At 34.7% G+C, this 16,930-nt stretch overlaps 2 protein-coding genes across 2 annotated transcripts; both read right to left on the reverse strand.

The window, feature by feature from the left end:
* Positions 1 to 984: 984 nt before the first annotated feature.
* Positions 985 to 2,818, reverse strand: LOC118264479 (uncharacterized). Its single transcript, XM_035576993.2, has one exon. It carries the CDS (start codon positions 2,779 to 2,781, stop codon positions 985 to 987), a length of 1,797 nt encoding a protein of 598 aa, XP_035432886.2. The 5' UTR covers positions 2,782 to 2,818.
* Positions 2,819 to 3,085: 267 nt separating this feature from the next.
* Positions 3,086 to 16,713, reverse strand: LOC118264425 (uncharacterized). Its single transcript, XM_035576923.2, has 4 exons — positions 16,525 to 16,713; positions 5,786 to 5,906; positions 5,267 to 5,366; positions 3,086 to 4,175 (listed from the first exon to the last, which is right to left on the reverse strand). Exons 1-4 carry the CDS (start codon positions 16,564 to 16,566, stop codon positions 4,058 to 4,060), a joined length of 381 nt encoding a protein of 126 aa, XP_035432816.1. The 5' UTR covers positions 16,567 to 16,713; the 3' UTR covers positions 3,086 to 4,057.
* Positions 16,714 to 16,930: the final 217 nt, after the last annotated feature.

Genomic DNA, 16,930 nt, shown 5'->3' on the forward strand with positions numbered 1-16,930 from the left:
TCGGGTAAAAATACTTGTTACCTATTTTTCTTGATATAAAGCACCACATTTATAAGATCTGATCCCCCTACGATGTCCTTTACCAAAATCTCCCACTTTATAAACAAAATCAAGGCTCGAAATAAATAATTGAATATGAATTAATGATATAGATACGTCAGAATATGGCCGAAATAGAATTAGGTTCATTTGTTGGAGTCCCGCTCGCCGTCTGTGGCGCGTACTGAATTTTTGAAAATGGTTGAAAACAGCCCCTGCTACAATGAGATACGAAGCTATTATGCCTGTTATCACAACACAATAGAGTTCTAATTGCTTCACAACTTATTTAAAAGAATGGTGCTTAATAAAATGATGGCTTGGCGATTAAAAAATATTTTGTCCGTTGTTCGATATTTGAAACCGTAATAAAATTGATTATCTTATAATTTAATTATTATTACCAAGGGTTATCTTATTATAATTTCTTTTGTTTTCATACCAATATCAGCAAAAATATTTGTATTGACAATTATATTTTTTATTCTAAAATACTTATCTTGTTTTATTTCGCAATTGTACATTATTTTACTTTTTTTTGTTCAATACTTTATAGGTTATACTGCCATTAATTTATGGAAAAGCTAGACAATGTTAAGTGTGGTAATTTGATCTCTCTATTTTCTGTAACACGGAATAATTAATAAGATGAAGAGCGCGAGTGAACACACCAACTGTCCATAGGCACCTCACGGCCAAATAAATGCTTGCAAACAATAATTTCCTTAGCAATAAGTTTTTAAATATGTGCCTATCACCCTTTATTATTGAAACAACTTACATACACATAGTTTTAGATACTATAAATAATGTGCGCACAAAATCATACATATACATATGTATGGGTTAGTATACTTTATACACGTAATTTGTTACACTTTTCCGAATAATCACTTTCGATGTGTCTTGATTCTGAAACATGTACCGTAAGCAATCAAACATTCATTAATTATATTCTCGTTGTGCCTTCATGATTTGCTTTTTGTAATATTTAATTTCTATAAATAATATGACACCACAAACCACCCACATGAAAATCAAACCGTAAAACAACGTGTTTATCTTCGAGAAAGCTATACCTATAGGTATCATATCATCATTAAGGTCTTTCCTATCTAAAATCCATTTGTGATTATTTCCATCGCTCAAAATTTTGTCTATAACTCCTGCTTCAACGAGACTGAATATCACATCATCCACGTCCTTGGCTGCTGGCCATCCAGGGCGCATGTAGAAGCTAGCACCAGTAGCACTGATACGTTTCTCGAGGATTTGAACGTAAGGAGCCAGAAGATTTACCAGAGCAATGTCCGTTGCTAGAAGAAAATTCTCTCCTTCAAAGATACGACGAATGTATGTTCTAAGTTCATTCATTGGTATCACTTTGTAGTTATGTTCCAATGGAGTGTCTTTGTAATATTCAACCACCACTTCCACTCCACCGTAACCATCCACTTTCCTGACTGCATCTTCAATAGATTCAAATGGTGGTTCTAAATCTGGGGTCTGTAAAGCATTCACAAGATCTGCTTGGTAGTCGATTCTGAAGAAGAAGCAGAACCAAATCCAAAGCACGAAAAGGGTATTGAGGAGGAATGATTTCGTTACAAATTTCACTGACTGACCCAAAATTATGATGAACGATTGGTACAGAATGCGGTTCGTTGCTCTGGTCAAATGAGGTTTACATTTTATCACTAGACTAGCCGAAATAAGAAACGAAATATATACTAGACCGTGTAAATAAGTAAAGTTTGTTTGATCAGGAACAATAAATTTTAGCCAATCATAGACTTCGCGTTGCCTACGACCGACCCAACGAATATCCACTGTGTGGTAAGTGTGAGATGGCAGAGTCACGGTATATCTTTTCTCAGTAAGAATATCAGCTGGAATAAGTATATCTGCTTTTTCAGTAGCTAAATCTCCAATAGAACCGGTAGCCGTTCCATTGACATATGTCCCAAAAATGCTGTTATTATAAGCAGATGTAACTTCCAACGAAGCATTCAATTTACTTAGTATTATCATCAGTATTTTCCCATCGTAACCTCCAACTGATGTGACCCTGTCATTTTCTGCTTGTACAGTCACATAAGGGTAATATTCTAAGAGGGCTGTTCTGATAGGACATTGATAGAAATTACTGAATTTCTTAGGAAACATGTCTTCACCGTACTTCATAAACACAGGTGTGAAGTTACCACATAAACCTTCACTGTATGGATAAAATGTTGACAATTTTACTTCACCAGTATCCATTTCACTGACTACAATCAAATCTGCCTGATCGTTCTTCGACGTCACTTCTATAAAATCATACAGCTCTTGATCGGACGTCACAATATTTTCCAAGACAAGAATAAACCGAATGGGGAATCTTATAACTTCATTGATGAGTTTCATTATAATTTCGTATTCGTTCAAATCATTTGCGAAATAGATTGTTTGTTTGAATCCAACTGTTTCGTTGATATCACGGACTTTGCTATCGTTGTAAGTGGCCCAAGGACTGAGAACCACAGAGCCGGGGTAACTCATTAAGAATCCGTTGACACAATTTGACGAATTCTGTTTCCAAATAACTGTTGTAGTGAAGTGACGATTGTAGTATGTACTTGAAATGTTCACAGCTGTTTTAATAAGGTTTGATGTTGCAGTGCAGTTCAGAAAGTCGTCGTAAAACGTAAAATTCGATAATGTAGATTGCACAATTGTTAATAATATTAAAACGTGCTTCATTTTTGAAGATGGTATGCTTACACTGACGACTAACTAAGAACTAACGTCCCAGCTACCACTTTTCATAGTCTAAAACGTTTCGAAGCAAGTCATGTATCATATCCAAAAGTCTATAATTGAAACTGTCATCATGTTGTTACTGGTATTGGTGTTACTTAAGTTTTATTTACATTTATATTAATTTTATTTGTATTCATACGATCCATTACATCCAAGACATGTCCGAAGTGCTGGTTCTCATACTTTCTGTAAGCAAACATATAATTTTCTGAAGTGTATTTGCCTCTGAATGAAAAGTCCACTATAATTTCAAAGTGATTTATTGTAGAAACAAAAATTATACAATGTGTATACAAATACATATAAAAATGCAAATGTCTGTGCAGTGTATGTATACAGACGACTATAAAAATATTGTTATTTCTTTGCTTCTTTGACAAAATGCATATATAAAATCTTTATTTGTAACTTTCGTATATATTCTTTGTAATCTCGTTTAGGCAGTTATCAGCTTTAAACACTTAACAATAAGGTACATATTAATTATCAGGTAAACAATATCTGTGTAACAAAGCCGCTAATAACATATAGATTTGAAGGGACTAGTTCACTTACCCATAGCGGTTGATATGATAAATACGAGTGATATCAAAAATAGTCACATTGATCTTCAGTTTATTGCGTGTTAAAGGCACTATTTAATTCTGTTTGCAACATTAACTTGTAACACAAATTGTCCAATTTGACAAAGCCATCTTAAAAACGACACGCAGATCTTAAAACCTTAACTATAAAAGCTTCTAGCTGTTACAACAACGACATATAGTGTAGTTATATATTCGTTAAATAGTTTTATTGTTTACGTATGTACTTAATTATTAAAATTCTATCGAGGTACATAATATAACATTAAAACCTATTAATAATTTACTTAATTAATCAGTATGGGTCAACATTTCTTTGTGTTTTCCATTTGTACGCAATTATTTCCTTTTTGTTTTTAAAGCGTCCAGTTATGAAGTTTTAATATTGATCCACGGCTTAGTATATAAAGTAGAAGTTATTAGATCAGGCATGGCCACGTTTATTAGTATTTCTTTTCCAAAATACTGATTATATACGATTTTAATATCATTATGGTTTGTTCACAAAATTTTATGTATCTTACTCAATTGCGTATGATAATATCAGCTCTTAGTATAATAATTCGAAAGATTATAGACATAAGGTCGAGATTTCAGTTGATTTGTGGCCATGCCTCATTAGAAGTAAGGGTTTAGCCTCCACGCTGTGTGAGGACGGCGTCGATCAGGAGGAGGGCTCCGTTGATGATGGCGAGGGACGCCTTAGCCAAGTTCTTGTCCCTCCAATCTGACTTTGACGCGTTCTGGTATCTGAAACATAGATTACATGGATAAGTAAGGGTACGATACATACGATTACATCACTATTTACCATCAGGTGGGATTGTAGTCAAGCATTAGTTTATATCGAATAAAAAAAAAGTAAGGGACAAGGATATAATATGCTAAGGTTCGTTAAGTATGTAGATTGTTAGACAAACATAAAAGTTGTTATATTGAATTTCAAAACATCTTGCTTTTTTTTTCTTTTAAGGGGGGAAAATCATCCAATGACTTCTCCTGCCTTGGGTGAGGCGAGAGGGAGTGTCAGATTCTTACTGACTAAAAACTACCCTGTTCCTACTCCTGCTTTTCTAACCGGAGCCCCGGTAAACCCGCTAGGTAGTCCGCAGCTCCGGATCAATCTTGCTTAAGACCTTAACTCGCTTCTTGTATAATAAAAATAGGTAGGTACGTTAAATTAAATAGAATCCTCACTGTCTTCACTATTTGATTTGTCTTTTAAGAATCCTATCATAATGTGTTTACTTAAAAGCGTTCGGTGTAAGAATAGTCGTTCTTCCATCAACCTCGTTAACAGATTGACCCCAATATCATGGTATGAGCTATTTTAGTCTATTTTGTATAAGCTAAGGGAACGAAAAAAGACGTTGGTGTTTTCATTTTATGGTCGTGCTTTTTCGCTATATGAATCGTCATCGTCACGCATTTTATCCCCAAAGGGGTAGGTGGAGGTGCACATTACAGCACGTAATGCCGCTATACAATGTACATAATTTTTTCACCATTTTTGTTATAAGTCCCATTGAGGCTATTGCAATACCAGACACAATTCCAGACTCCATGCTACTACTGAGACATTTTCGAAAAACCTAATAAAGCCCAGTAATATTTTGCCAGACCTGGGAATCGAACCCGAGACCTCTTAGCCAGCAGCCGCACTTGCGACCACTCGACCAATGAGTCAGGTATTTATCGGTTTTTAAAATAATTTTAATCTGTATATTATTCGATGTCTGGCAATAGGTTCACTTTCTCGCTATTGTTATAAAACAAAACAGATAGAACAAGTTAATATACTTACGAAGGAATAAAATAACATAATGTCGAGTTAAACTTACTTGTCAATGATTAGTGCTCCGCTGGATACAAACAGGGCAACTCCGACCAACGAGTAGAAAATGTCAACGCGTTTGTGCGAGGGTGTCTGCATGACATAACCTGGAAAGTGACGTCATTGTTGGTTAGCACTCGCTACTTTGAATATTAAGTAGCTGATAAACAACGTAGGTGCTATACTTATAAGTGTATCGGTAATTGGGACAGGTGATCTAATAGGTTTACTTTGATAGTCAATGAAGTATCTTCATTTTAATGGAATAGGAGGCAAACGAGCAGACGGCGCTGATCGTTTACCATCAGGTAACACTAGAGAAGTCACAGGTGCATTGCGGGCTTTTAATAAGGAGTACGCTCTTTTGTTGAGGGTTTGAAGGTCGTATCTACTCCAAAAGTGACACATTTGCGTTTCATTTCCTATCCAAATACTTAAAGAGCTTTTTTTTTAAGGCCGTGGCTTATAGAACACGTAATACAGTGCGTTACCAGTCTCAAATTTGTTTAGAGTAAATTATACTAACCGGCAGCAGCTCCGGCGAAGATGATGAGGTATCCCACGAAGGTACCTGTGACCAGCATACCGGTCTGAGCATCACTATCGTAGCTGTGGTAGTGGAGCGCGACACACGAACATGTCAGCACCTGGAATTGACGAAATAATAGTTTAACTTTAAGTACGACATTGAAAATAGGTATACCAAGGATATATAGCTTGATATCCAGTAGCCACGAGGTGGAGTCCCAGTTGTGCCATTATTTTCAAAACTTATTCAAAAAAAAAGACTGTTGTTAGAAAAACACATATACATATAATAAAAAGTTCGCTTGTTCAATTTTGTTATTTAGAGCAACAAAAGCAAATAAAATAAAACATTATAAAAACAAAAATCTAATAAAACTTTTTGTGCACCCAAAAACTAATCTGCATTCATTAGGTATCGTAAGACCGCGTTACCAAAATGGCGCAATGTTCTACTCATAATAGTGACGTCATAGTTCCTCGAGCGTATTATGACGGACCACAGATAATATAGCAACCAGTTCTGGAGGGATGATGTCATGCTAAACACGCCACATAAAACCGAGGCCAACAGCTAGAAGCCTTGACAAGTCTTTGAAGATGCGAACAGCCAAAGAGTACGAATGCGCTTTCATTGAAAAGCGTACGTTTTGTGCATTGTTGATTAAAAAATGTAAGACACATAACAATATGTAAGACAATAATATTATTGTGGCTGCAGAAGTAAATAATTAAGATATTGGATTCTGTTTATGTTAAAACACTGACATAATAGCTTTGGAATTTATCGTTCACAAATGTGTGTTTATTGATTATTGGGATGACAAATAGATCGTGATTATTTTGGTGTGTAGGTAGTTATATTATAAGTATAGGTACTCGTATGTTTTGATATTCTGTAATCCTTGAATACAATCAACAACATAGCTTAAGTTGTCTAGGTAAACGATGCATGCTTGCAATAAGCGAATTTTTGCCTACTCGGACGATAAGTATTATTTTTTTATTGGGACAAGCCCAAAGCTGCACCTCCTGTAAGCCAGGATCTACAGTAGATACAACCATGAAAATACCGGAATACTGAAGTCAGGTCCGTACCAGCGATATTAATATCTGTCTTGCGTTCCGCAACGAAACTAACTTTAATTAGAAAAGAAATACTTAATTAGAGTAGAAGAAAAGTATCGATAAGTACATATAAAAAGTCTTGTAGTGTCGTATTGTGGTATATTATGGCTAAGTACATAATGTTAACACCTACCTATATGATTTTACTAAAATTTTATATTGAGTCTTATTTATAAGCTAAACAATTACTTAACCTAACTAAGAACATAAATTCAACACACGTAAGGATAGTTATAGAACGTGCCGTCCAATTGTTATAGCATTCATTAATTTTATTATAGCGTCGCATTTCCGTACAATACGAAGTATGTACCTACATTCAATATTAATGTATCTAGTAATCCTCATATGAATTCATTGTTTATTAATGAAATGTCATAATGTTCGTACTTATTCATTCATTCTGAATGGTTTTTTTTTTTCATTTCAATAATTTTAGTGATTGCTGAACTACTATGGTCTGTCGAACAAAATTGATTCCTTGGTCGGATACATTTATTTGGCTATTTTGAATTTCTAGTAGTGAGTCAGAAATCGTACTCATTACATCATGGATCTTACAACAATTGAATATTAATAACACCTTTACCTTTTAGTAGCTTTAGTAGCTTTACCGTAGAAAAAATACGTTTGTAAAGTCTTAAGTAATAAATTTTTATCAAAGTGTTTTGAAGATATTTTTACTACAAATCAGATAATTAGTTATTTATATACTGTTGCCAAAATAGCACAAGGATTGTACTTAAATATTATTTAGGTAAGAACAGGTGCACTTAGGAAGCGCACCTACTCCGATAAGTGAAATGATTACTTATCATTTATTATCTTATCAAAATGTCAATGAAATGTAATAGTTTTTGCAAACAATACCAAATATGATTTATCCGATTATCCTTATTATGTACTCAACTTGCATTTAGAACACGGGAGAAGGGATCAGATGATTTTCCCCTCTTAAAAAAAGACGTCTGCTTTAAGAAAGGGTCCGTGCCACTTTTGGTGGACAGTTTGGGAATCATATTTAAATCACTAAAAACTTAGTGTATGCTGGTCTTATCATCAAAGACTGATCCCAATTTAAGGACATTTTAGCATTTTTTGTTTATGCGATAAGCCGGCAAATAAGCTGACGAATCATATGACAGTAATAATTAGAATTATTACATTGAGTTATTATAAAATAGACTTAATTCCGTAAGACAGTAGATCAAAAATGTAATCACCTTGAAAATCTCAGTGGGTAACTTTAATTTGTAAACACATTTATCACGGAAGAGGTCGAGGTTACGGTCGCACTGACTCATTCAATGTTTTTGCAAAGTTACTCTCATTGAATATAAAATGGTTTTTGTTGTGTATTTCGTGTTTAATATAAGAAGTTCCTTAATTAGCCTACAACTTTAAACAATGTAGTCTCGACATATATAAAAGTTTCGACGTAATCCTTAAAGGTAATACTTTATGGTATTCCAGCATGCGTGAAAAATTTGTAGAATATTTACAAATCTTCTCCAAATTTCTTATCAGATATTCATTTAGTATGTTGGCAGTACATCAGTCAAATATTAACGAAAACAAATTAACGATGTCATAATGATTTTTAAACGTCCCTATAGTTTAATTAGTTATCATGAACAGCTATTAAAATGGGGTTAATGGGCACGGCTAAGTGTTAAAAGGTATTCGACCTTATTGAACTACATTAAGGGCCCACCTAGGTGCGCCCCGACACACGACAGAGTTATAAATAACTGCCCATGTACCTTGAGTACGTAGGCGCTATGTATTCATTTATATACGAACGTACTTCCACAGTTTTACTACATATTTCATGTTTATGTTAACTTTGTACTTGTAGTATAAAAATAATCTGGTGTAGCATCAGCTCGTGGATCATTAGAGGCAGGTTTAGATACACTCCTAGGTCGGTTGTTTTCATACATTTTGTAGTAATATTTATAAATATATGTATTTTGAGATACTTGAGATACTGCTATAATTTTCGAAAACAAATAAATAGGTACTTAATCACACCTATCAAGCTAAGTATAATCAATTGGTGTTTTTATGACTACTTCTTTTTTTGACGGGGTAAAATCATCCAATGACTTCTGACGCCTTAGACGAGGCAATACGGAGTGTCAGACTCTTACTGGTTAAAAAACAGCCCATTCCTACTCCTGTTTTTCGAGCCATAGCCCGGATAACCCGCTAGGCGGTCCTCAGCTTTACTTTTCCTCTGTACGCTACCAACAAGAAAATTAACGAAGCATGTCACAAACATGCATCGGAAGACATTTTAGTTTTCATTCGGCAAAAAAACTAACTATAGCAAAGCCAGTCTAACCAGTCCTCATAAATCTAAAATCAGTATAAATGGAACTATTTACCGCAATACTGTTTGTAGTGAAAGCGTATATTTTCATTCATAGTACTACAAGCCGCGTGCTACGAATAAATCGCATTACGTATACATATGGAAGTGAAACTGTTTATCGTGTTTCTTGCAAGTGACTGCACCTCAACGATTAGAAACGTCCACAGTACTTACTAACGAATAGTCCTATTGTTTGTTTGTTATTTATTACTCATGATTGCAACATAAATATTATGTTAAATACATTCCTATTGTTTTGATTTGAGTCATAATCTGCAACTGCATTGCAGAGATAGTGAATTAGAAACCTGTTGTAAACCAATCTACGTTTGATTTTAAAACATTTACCACTACACAAGTATTGTCACCCTTCTTGTAATGTACTTAAAATAGCAATACTTTTCGAAGAATTTTAATCGTTTGGTGTTATTATTTCGTTTCTAGTTAATCATCCGATTATTTCATACCAAGTGATTGTAAGGTGTGAAAGTGCGTAATGATTCTTATTAAACAATTACATTAGTAATTTTTCTATTGAACACATTCCTATGATAATGACGTTCATACATTGATTCATAGGCAATTAGCCGTTGTTACGTTCATTTTGCATTCATTAGCGGAAACTTAAGTTAGTGATTAAGTGCAGTACGATGAACCTTGTATGAAGTCATAACATCATCGTCACGACTTATGTTCCCCCATAGAATATGTCAAAGTGCGTATATATTATCTAAGGTAAAACACCTAACTATCATAGTTTTCAGTAGGGCTGATACCTAATCGGCTCGAAAAGTAAGAGAGAACAGGTTGGTTTTTACTCAGTAAGAGTCTGACACTCTTTCTCGCCTCGCCCAATACGGGAGAAGTTATTGGATGATTTTCTCACTTAAAAAACCATCATAGCTTTAGGTTTACATAATGATTGTTTGGTTAAGATTAATTACGTGTAGTGATCACGTTTGCCTAAAGATGAAACGAACACTTCAGAACTTTTTCTTCCCCCTTTTAATCCAAAGTAAACCTTACGCAATGTTTACTTAACAACTACATTGTGTTGTGTGACTCTATCACAAAATTGGCGTCAATTTAGGCGTCCCACTTTGTGACTAATCAGGATTATCTCTAAGTCACAGCCGCACTGCATCATGTGATCCTACGTCACCAAGTAACACGATACATCCGTGACCTCTACGATTAACTAAGATAAAATAAAATTACTCCAATTTCTAAGAATAACCGAACATGGATCATATCAGCGAGTAAATTGTTATACCATCATAAATCATGTAATACAACTTACTTTTAATCTGAAATATAATGCAGATAAGGTACATTATTGATTGTCTTGTAATCAATAATGGTATTTTAAGCTTGTCGGATGAAGAATTTGCAGTACCTAGGTAAAATATAGCGTTGAAAGTAAACAGTCGTACCTACTAGTAGTAACCCACAGGTGGTTGAAGATAAATATTTTTCATGTACTTTATGAGACGTTTGTATAAACAGAGTATGTTAATTCCCCACTTGTTGCTTGACTGTACGCAGTCTGTCAGCAGTTGATGCGATTTCACTGGCAAAACGTGATCATGGTTTCCCTTTATGGCTAGTTACTGTTATGGTCAAGATATTGACACGCCTCCGCTTTATACCGCCGTGTGTCAATAAATTAACTTTCTATCTAGACACACGGCAGTGTGTCCGCCAAGTTCGAGCAAAAAAACCGACACACCGGCCGTGGGTTATATTACACGAACCATTTCGGGCCAAGTTCGACCCACCTATAACTCAAAATCTATTTTATCTACGCATATGAAATTTCTAGTATCTGTCGAGATCTACTTACTTATCTAAAATACAAAATTTCATTAATGTACCTATTGTAGGTCTTGAGATATTGACGTCAGAAAATCGCTATTTTTACTATACACTCACTGACTGACTCACTCATCAAAAACCTAGACCACTTCCAATGGTCGTATTGACTTGAAATTTGGCATGGAGGTAGGTCTTTAGGTCAAGGTAAAGGAAAAAATCTGAAAATGGCCAAGTGTGAGTCGGTTTTAAAAATAATGAAGGTGTAAATTCATACCCCTAAGGAACTAAAACAAAAAAATTATATTATATCTTCCAATGGTCGTACCGACCTAAAATTCGTTACGAAGGTTTGTATTTAGTCAAAGTAAAGTAAAATAAGAAAAAAAGAAAATAAACCTTACAAAAATAAATGAAATCCCACCCAAAACATAAATGTGAAAGGATGCCAAGTTCGATAATATTGGAATGCTTCGCCTATAAAAGAAGTGAGATCTAAATAAGTACCAAGTTCCATACACAGACCTCAGTTAAAAATGATATAACTTGGCAAGTTTTAATAGAAAATTATATACTTGACTCATTGCGTTTAGTAGGTTTATAACAAAGTGTGTGAAAACTTGCCAACTTGTTATATCATTTTTAACTGAGGTCTGTGTATGGAACTTGGTACTTATTTAGATCTCACTTCTTTTATAGGCGAAGCATTCCAATATTATCGAACTTGGCATCCTTTCACATTTATGTTTTGGGTGGGATTTAGAACCTTATCATCACCATAATATCGTGCCTATAATAAGGAGATGTGCTTATAATGCAATACACCCACCCTAAGCCAGTTATATTCTCAAAGTTAATCATGTCTATAACAAAAATAAATTATGATCGTGATTGAATCTGATAGAAGTACGTTTAAAAATCAAGATAGGCTCAAGAATCTTTTAATTTTAATGGCCGTGGGCGGGTCATTGCCCACGTAACCGGATGGCCAAATATTCTTCAATGGCCACCACACACCGGATGACACTGCGTAGGTCGTAGTACACATTAACACCTAAGCAAAACTCGTGGGAATCATTTGGTCATGGACAATGCGTATCGCGTAATTGTAAGACAAGAGTCCATATACGATACTAGCGCCCTCTTTACTATCAAAAATGGTTGTAATAAAGCTAATTTTGCTATGTTGATGCAAACAGTAGTATTGGTTGTTCGATCTGATAAAATAAACATTATGTTCATTTGAAAGGCGTAATTAAAACAAACATTGTTATTTACTTAATGAGGTTATATATAGTGCAATAATATTATGTACTTATTACATTAATACATGCTCGTTATTCACGCTCTAGTTTCCTATTTATCAAGCTTTTTGCATCCACATTTACTATTATTTATTACTCATAACAAATCCGTGTAATGGTCCCAACAATGAGAGGCACGGCTGTTTTAGAAGCGCACAATTTTAATGGACTGACACAGCAGATGAAATAATGTTTCCGGTGCGTACTAAGTGGAGGACAAGGTTATGTGATTTTTTTAATTAAGTAGAAGCTTGTGTCACTGTTTGTGCTTAATGTATAACAGGGGTGGGCTGAATAGATTCCGGAGCTGCGGACTACCTAGCGAGTTTACCGAGGCTCCGGCTCAAAAAGCAGCAGTAGGAACGGGGTGCTTTTTAGTCAGTAAGAGTGTGACAATCCCTCTCGCCTCGTCCAAAACGGGAGAAGTCAAAGGATGATTTTCCCCATTAAAAAAAAGGCTGAATAGGTAGTATCTTCAACGAATATTTCAACATAGTTATTCTAAGAAGGGAACTTAAACTACATAACTACCATATTCTTCCCGAAGAACCTGTCATGAAGTAAAATAACATTTAACAACAAGTTAGATTACGTACAATATAAACATGTGTGATGTGCATAGACCATTTAATTTCATGATGACTTCTTCATTCGTATTAATAAAGGGAAACATTGAAGTGTCGATAAGGTCTCCGATCTTGTTGAGGTCGCCCATATCGGTTGATCAACTAGTTAGGAACCATGACCCGTTTTCGGAATGTGTACATATGTGACGGTTCTGTGTTTACACAGCTAATAAACTATTACGTATTATGTCTGTAATTATTCGATTTTCATCAAGAAAATGTGATGAATCTTATAGTTATAGTATGTTTCAAAAAGATAGATACAATAAGTGTTGATACATAGTTACACTTGTATCTAGCCGTATACCACGGCCGCAATCCAATACAGCAATTGTAACAGGGTGGTGTAAAGCAGAAGGAGTCCAACGCTCCCTAGGTAGGTGAGCCACCTCACCTTCTTCTGTGGGAGAAGTCGTTTGATGATGCATGAGCACATTTTACCTAAGACCTTTTAAATGTAACCTGTGTATAACAAATAAACCATTTGATTTGATTGCATTTGATGATTTTTGTCACGTGAAACCACTCAATAAATGAAGCACTTCCATAAACAAAACTGTATTAAATTAATTATATTCATAATGTTCTATTCGTCAAACGACACGTAGTTCGTAGATTCATTACTCAAGTCAAGATAAATATGAGTTCACAGTTATTTTTAACTGTTTGTTTATATCATTGGCTTAGCTGGCATAGTTACGATATTGAAGGATCAAATTAACTGAAGCTCGTAGCAGTTATATTTTAAATTTAACTAGACATATTTACTGGTTCGTCGGTTAATTGGCCGGAAACGCGATAACGGAATATGTGGTGTCGGTTTCATTTCTTGGATCAGTCAAAGTACCTATTAATGATAGAAGAGATTTTATATCAGCTAAATATTTATTCATACCACGAAGCTCAACGAAATTAAGATACGACAGCAAAACTAGAAGAAAACATTTATTTTTTTAAACGAACCTACGAAAAATATCAGGTTTGTAATAATATATTATGAAGTGTGATTGTGAAGTTCTTAACTCATCAAGACATATAGGACAGCCTTCAAAGGAAGATTAGAGGTGAATCAATTTAGTCACAGTCAATTGTAAAAGTGGTCAACATAAAATACTTTTTACAAAAAAATAAACCGACTTCACTAAAAAAGTTAAAAATAACTTTAATTTCGGAAGTCGATGTTTCTCGGTATTATTTGTTTGTTACACCGACTTCCGAAATTAAAGTTATTTTTAACTTTTTTAGTGAAGTCGGTTTATTTTTTTGTAAAAAGTATTTTATTTCACATTTTTTAGTTACGATACTCAGTATCGCAACTAAAAAGTCGGTTAAAATTCTCTATCTCAATAACTACTTTATTTATTTATTTGTATTGTCACAGTCACTTAATTAACTTTATTGTGATTTCTATGTGAGTATGAAGTTCCATTGGCCATTTCTGGTCTTCTTCATCAGTTCCACCTCTTCAAAGGTTACTTTTTGACTGTAAATGCTTCAATTCTAGATGAATATACCAAAATCATTATATAGTTCCCTATAATATTTGAGGAGTTCCCTCGATTTCTCTAAGATCCCATCATCAGATCCTAACTTGGTGACAATGGGACCACCTCAGAACTATCTACTTTCGAACAAAAAAGAATTTTGAAAATCCGTCGACAATTGACGGAGTATAACTTTATTGTGATTTCTATGTGAGTATGAAGTTCCATTGGCCATTTCTGGTCTTCTTCATCAGTTCCACCTCTTCAAAGGTTACTTTTTGACTGTAAATGCTTTAATTCTAGATGAATATACCAAAATCACTATACAGTTCCCTATAATATTTGAGGTGTTCCCTCGATTTCCCTAAGATCCCATCATCAGATCCTAACTTGGTGACAATGGGACCACCTCAGAACTATCTACTTTCGAACAAAAAAAGAATTTTGAAAATCCGTCGACAATTGACGGAGTATTCGATGAACAAACATACAAAAAAAAAAAACATACAAACAGCCGAACATAGTACCTCCTCCTTTTTGAGAAGTCGGTAAAAAGAGTTGATACGCTTATGTCAGGCAGCTAAGAATAGTTTGCGGACAATGATGTAACACTTCTGATAAGTAAATTTAAAGCCGTTGCCACAAATTGCTCATGTTTCCTATGTATGGCATTTTATGAGGAAAACCACGAAAATGTGTGAAGGTTATGCCTACTTGTATGTGTAATAGGTACATCTACAAATTAATTATTTTCAACGGCTTAAATTCGGCTGTTTGTTAGGTCACTCGACTAGTTTCTAATCACGTTTGGGGCTTATAGTCAAGTTACTTCGTTAAACAGTTACGAGAGTACGCCGAAAAACAATAACTTTAAAAATTTTGGTATATTGCAAAAATGCATGAACTCATGTAGGTAGGTACTTATTATATTCCACGCGGAAGTGGGCAGAGATGAACTAATTTAATAAATGTCAATTACATCATTTGCATGCAATTATTAGTCACAATATTAGGTGCTATAAAAATTATTATCAGTTAATAGACTGTTATTATAATAATTACTGTAATTAAAACTGAAATCTAAATATTGAAACTGAAACAACATCAGGTCAAGTGTAGTCAAACATAACTAATTAATCTTTTTTCTGTGATTCATGATTGTTTTTATGACTCATGTGCATATATTTAAGTGTATTTTGTTTCAACAATATTATCAGTATGAATACTTGGTAATTGATTTACATTTGCAATTCATATGTGACCATTTTGCACTCTCTGCTAATAAATACCTAAATCGTCTGATTAAATATCAGCCAGATTAGCAGAATTCCATCTACACAAACACATGAAGGCATGGAGACTTTGGTTACCCATTTTATGTCGAAGAAAAACAATGGGAATTTTGAATAACGAACCCTTGTCTCGACCAATGAAAGCCAAGCATACTAACTTAAATATATCAGCTCCAATTAAACTCGTTCCATTTCTGTAATGGTAATAAATCCCATAACCCCTTTCCGTCCCTTTCTAACCTATGGGAAATGAATGAGAGGAGTCAACGCCCTTTGTTTCTTGACTTGGTACTCTCGTGCTACTGTTTGTGTTCGAGTTTATTTACAACATAAAACATTTTATTCCCTTTGAAAACTATTTTCGTATTAGAAGCTACGGTATCTGACGAATTTCAGGGAAATTAGGTGAACGACACGTTCTTGCATTTGTAATCAAATATTTATAAACGTTGTTTCATTAATGTTGTCTCAAATGTTTCCTTTGAATGTTATGTCTTTGAATACAACGATACGTTGACCTTTTACATCGTAAATTTGTTGCAAATATACTTTTAAATGTTAAAGCACTTTCGTCAAGGTAACAACGGACGCTTACCAATTCACTTTATAAACAAAAACAAGATCATTTTCGAGCCCGCACACCGGCGACACCACATTGCGCAGATGTTACTAGAAATTAGATTATATTACTGAAAGTGAGTAAAAATATATATTTACCAGCTCCAAGAACTTGATGAGAGACAATCTGCTGATGGCCATTGTGAATCACTTAGGATATTTTAATGCCGCGATGTTTATTTGAAGTTACACACTGACACGGGCGCGCCAACTCAAGTCGCCACTGAGACTGCGCCGTGAGCCGCGTCGAGTAAAAACGATGAGCTCATACTGCTGTGGCCATCGAGTTTATCAACGTAGGACAGTCATAAACGAACCAATAAAAGTCTTACCTACCACATGGCCTAACCACGTACGAGTGGGGCCAAGGATTGAACCTTGGGGTACGCCTTTGCTATTTTTCTGCTGAATTACGTTTTACTTTTTGAGTTTCCCATGAATTAAAGCATTTACTGCCGAAAGAAAACTTTTGTTGAAGATTTAACAAATCCTCCGCTAAGCGTGG

This window comes from Spodoptera frugiperda, chromosome 26 (assembly GCF_023101765.2).
Source record: "Spodoptera frugiperda isolate SF20-4 chromosome 26, AGI-APGP_CSIRO_Sfru_2.0, whole genome shotgun sequence".
NCBI classification, from domain to species: domain Eukaryota; kingdom Metazoa; phylum Arthropoda; class Insecta; order Lepidoptera; family Noctuidae; genus Spodoptera; species Spodoptera frugiperda.